The 4,711-nt window shown below is 57.4% G+C and overlaps 1 protein-coding gene across 1 annotated transcript in view; it reads left to right on the top strand.

Annotated features, from left to right (window-relative positions):
* Positions 1 to 3,851: 3,851 nt before the first annotated feature.
* Positions 3,852 to 4,711, top strand: part of SPAAR (small regulatory polypeptide of amino acid response) — a 1,366-nt gene continuing 506 nt past the window's right edge. The window contains exon 1 of the mRNA XM_055123055.1: positions 3,852 to 4,711. This exon is cut by the window's right edge and continues 506 nt beyond it. Coding sequence (XP_054979030.1) covers positions 4,305 to 4,532 — 228 coding nt within the window. The 5' untranslated portion in view covers positions 3,852 to 4,304 and the 3' untranslated portion in view covers positions 4,533 to 4,711.

The following is a 4,711-nucleotide window of genomic DNA, read 5'->3' as shown; positions in this document are numbered from 1 at the left end:
TTGAGTTTATCCCGGCAGCGTCCTTCAAACTTGTCTCCTGTCTCCACTGCTCCCTCCCCTACATCCCCCCATATTGGACTCATGAGAGTAGCCCCCCACCCCCACCCACTCCTCCAACACACACACACACAAACACACACAGAGAGAAAACTCTGTGCCTTTCAGAGGTTTTGCCCACTGGAGCAGGGGTGGGGGTACAGGGGTGGAGGGGAAGGGAATCTGCTAAAACTCCCCTGGTCCTTAGCAAGAGTCTCTGCCTCTTGGTCCTCCTACAGGCACCTTATACTCACATTGCCTCCACCCCCCTCCTCTCTTTGCTCCTTTGGAGCCAGCCACTAGTTCAAGATAACACCCTCCCATCCCCCACTGCCTTCTTCGCTTATATCTCTGCCAGCCCAGGAGGGGAACAACCCTTACCCACCCACCCACCCCACACACATACCCTTTCTTCTTTGCTTGTATATTTGCCCAAGAAGAATTTTTGTTGGGGCCAGGGAGATTGTACAGGGTTTAGGACATATGGCTTTGAGCCCTGGCATACTCCTTGCCCCCCAGCATCACTTGGTAAAGGCCTGAGAGCTCCTCCACATCATTTGCATAGTCCAGATGGCCCCTGGCACCACTCTGACCTGCTGGCCCAGCTCCCCAGGAGGGTCTCCTGAGCCCCCTGAGCACCCTTGGGAGGCCCCACCTCTCCAGAATGGAAGAATTTTAGGCTCTTTTCAAAGGGTTTCCGGTACACGGTTAGTCTTTCTGAATGTTTCTGCTGATGCATTATATTGCAGGTGGGAGAAAAGGGTCCCCTCAAGAAGCAGCTCTCCTGGGTGTCTGCTAAATGCTGCAGGTCACTTGACTCCCATAGTGTCATCCCTATTATGTTGGTTGCAGGTGACTTAGGTACAGTGGGGAATGTGGGATGGAGGAACCTCAAGAATGGGAGTGTTGCCACTTCTGTTTCTCCCACCTTGGTCAGCTAGGGGCATGCCTAGGAGGGCCGGGACTGGTGAAGTCAGCCACAAGCATGCACATGACATGAACATGGATACTCGTGACACCCCCCTGCCCCAGCCCCATTACAGACGTTGGATTGCATCTGAGTTCCACTTGATTCCACAGTTTGTGAACTTGCCCTCCCATTTCCCTTTCTACAGGAAGCCGTGACCTCAGGCTGGACTGACGGTTAAGGTTCAGGGTCTGGAAAGGAGAATTAGACATGACCTCAATCTAGGGTCTCAGGTTCGTCATTCATTCCTCCTAGAAAAGAATTCAGAACTTAGGGGCCAAAGAGATTATACAGCCCACAGGGCACCTGCCTTGCATGTGGTCAGACCAGGTTTGATCCCCAGCACCCCGTAAGGTCTCCCGAGTCAGCCCAGAGTGATCCCTAAGAGCAGAGCTAGGAGGAAGCCCTGAGCACTGCAGGATGCAGTCCAAACAACAACAACAACAACAACAGCAATAAGAATTTTAGGAAGGAGATGTGTAGCGAAGTAAGACATCTTGGGGACAACGAGTAAGACAATGGGGGGAGAGAAAGAACAACACGCGCAGAAGGAGCCAGATGGGAGAGAGCAGAATGCACATTTCAAGTTGAGGAGTAAACACATCCCCAAGCTTCGGGAGGCACTCCCTGACTTTGCAATGATAGTCTTTTCCCAATGGCCCCACTTGACACTTTCCATGTCCTTAAGGAACAGCATCATCCCGGGGAAGAGACTGGGACCTTTGGTGGTCTTCCTTTGTATGTTCACAGCCATTTGTCTGCAGGAGCTTTTGTTCTCGTGAGGAGGTTCAGTTGGTGCTGGCAGCCTCATTTCTGCATCAAAACAGGTTTCCAGCCTACAGGCCTTTGGACTAGTTTGGCTTGCACAAAAGACACAATGACCTTTTGGATCCACATTGCAAGCCCCCTCTTCCCCTCGTCTCCTTGCCTGGCTTCAGCAGGCACTGACCACACTCTCCCTCTCTCCCTGAGGCCAGACAGGACTCAAGCGCTCCTGTTCTCAGAGATCTGAGCACTCCCTCCAGGGGGGCGGTGGTTCCCTCCCCTCCCTGTACCCCCAGCACAGATCCAGACCATCTCCCAGAGGCTCAGGGAGGATCCTCAGCCCCTCATCTCAATGGAAAAGTAAATGCAATTGAAGTTAAGCACTGTTGGCTGTTTGGGGCCTGGGGTTTCCCAAGCATAGCGGTGGGGTCTTACAAGGATTAGCCCAGATGATCTTGGGCTTCCTGGGACTCATTGAGGGAGCCCATGTCTATACACCATCTGTGCAGTGTGTGTGTGTGTGTGTGTGTGTGTGTGTGTGTGTGTGTGTGGTGGGGGCCTGAGAGGTGGACGCTGCATGGAGGGAGGTCGGTAACCCACTGGCCAGTGGTCTCTGTCAGCCCCTTTATCTCTGATGCCTCCCCTGACTGTGCCCTGGGCCAGCTACTCCCACTTGGCTGTTGATGTCAGTGGAACCTTAGGCCATGGTCTTTTTTCAGTCTCTTCAGAACCATTATGGCATCTGGGGTCGTGGGCAGGGGCAGTGTCCTTTTAACTGTTGAATCTCACGTTCCCACGGTCAAGAAAGAGACTTATTGGCCACTAAGAGGGCAGGTTGGGATATGTCGGACTCAGGTCTTCAAAGTACCCATCTTGCCCGCATGGTCACAAGAGGTTTCTACAGAGGGCAGGGAAGCATGTGGGCTGGCTCACAGCAGCATGTTCCATCTGATCTGCCAACAGGAATAAGTAAGGGTTCGGCATAAAGAGGGGGCGGTAAGGCAAGGACAAGTGCTCTTGTCTAGAAGTGCCGGCTGCCCTCGTTTCCCTGGGCTGGTTCCATCACAGGATTCAGGATGGCAGTGACCATAAGAAGATCCCTGGGACAGATATGTCTGATCACAGTCAAAGGTTGGCTCTCTTCTTCCTCGCTGCTGTCACTCTCTCTCTCTCTCTCTCTCTCTCTCTCTCTCTCTCTCTCTCTCTCTCTCTCTCTTTCTCTCTCCTCTCTCTCTCTCTCTCTCTCTCTCTCTCTCTCTCTCTCTCTGTCATTAGCAGAGCCATGAACTTGGTTCTGGGCACTGAGCTAAAAGGCTAAGCCTTTAACCATGGGCTGTGCCTCAATGTCCAAGGTGGTGGATATCCAGTTCTGGATCACCGGGGTGCGCCCAGGACAGCCCCACAGAGCAGGGGCTGTGTCTGTCCTCACTCTCTCCTCTGTGTCCCCATCACAACCCCAACTGAGGTCTGCCCTGGGGACAGATGGGGAGGCCTGGGTGGAGGCCTCCAAATCGCAGGGACCAGACAGGAAACCCAGAAGGGATGGCTGCGCCGGTTCCAGAGGATGGTGAAGTGCAGAGTCTTGCAGGGCGGAATGGCTGGGAGAGGTCCAGCGTGGTGGGGGCGGGGTGGGGGTACTGGGCAGCCCCCCACCCCTGTGCCAGGCCTTCTCTCACAATCGCAGGAAGGTTCCCAGTCAGCAATCACAAGCGCCTACAGCAGCTCATCCTTGGGAACCCCACCCCCACCCTCCACCGGGCCCCCCCTCCACCGGGCCCCCCCTCCACACACAGCCAGAGCCGGGTGAGTGTGTGCGGCTGGGGGAGAGGCAGGCAAGAGAGGGCAGGAGCAAGCTGGTGAGGTGGGGTGCGAAGGCCAGGATGGGGCAAGGGCTTCTCTGCAGCTTCAAGGCCCCGCGCCTGCAGAGGCGGTTACCCTGAGCCCTCCTCTGCGTTAGGACACAGCAGCTCTCCACCTCCACGCAGAAAAGGAGGTCAAAGGGACACGCCCCTCCCCTCCTTCCTGACCCTCAGTGGCCCCGCCCTCCTGTCCACCTCCCTCTCTGCCTGGGTCCTGCTCCGGAAGCTGCAGATTCAAGGACCAGCCCCAAGGTCCTTGAGCCTCATCTCATCCTGAAACCCAGCAGCAGGAGGAGGAGGAGAGAGGAGAGAGGAATCCTCTTGAAACTGGGCGTCCGCGTCAGCAGAGGGCCGGGTTGGCAAGGCTCCCTCTGAGCCCAGTTCTCTGGCCCCCTCCTTCCAGGCCCTGGGATCGGGAAGTCCGGAGCGCCTTTGTCCAGGACTGGTGCGTCTGTCTTGCGGAAGCTGCTGCTGCTGTCCCGGGGCGCGCGGACACTGCAGTAGCGCCCAGTGCGGCAGAAGGGCGCGTCGAGCTGGGGGCCTCAGGGCTTAGGAGGCCGCAGGGGCAGCGCAGGGCCCTCCCTGGCCCTACGGAGAACCCCTCCCCCCCGTTCCAGATGGGGAGCTAGGGCACCCCATTGCGCCCCGCGGGTCCGCGGCCACGTGGCGCAGGAGCCATGGAGACAGCGGTGATCGGCGTGGTAGCGGTGCTGCTGGTGATCACGGTGGCCATCGCCTGCGTCCTCTGTTACTTCAGCTGTGACTCGAGGGCCCAGGAGCCCCAAGGGGGCCCAGGACGCAGCTTCACCGTGGCCACCTTCCAGCAGAAGGCATCTATCTTCAGCGGGTCCAGCAGCACGGCCCAGCCGCGGCCCAGTGCCCGGGACTTCTGGACCTTCATGTGAGGCCTTTTGACGCCCCCAGGACTTGTTCTGTAGGTGGGTTCTGACTCACCCACCGCTCATCAGGCCGTCTGGGGGTGCCCTCCTCCCAGTCTGGCCCACATCCTTGCCCGACGGTACCCAGGGGATGCCCTGTCCCATCCCGCCAGGTTTGCTGCGCTCCAGCGATGACGCTCAGAAGG

This window comes from Sorex araneus, chromosome 1 (assembly GCF_027595985.1).
Source record: "Sorex araneus isolate mSorAra2 chromosome 1, mSorAra2.pri, whole genome shotgun sequence".
NCBI lineage: Eukaryota > Metazoa > Chordata > Mammalia > Eulipotyphla > Soricidae > Sorex > Sorex araneus.
Note: the sequence above shows the minus strand (reverse complement) of the source record. Positions and strands in the feature narration are given on the sequence as shown.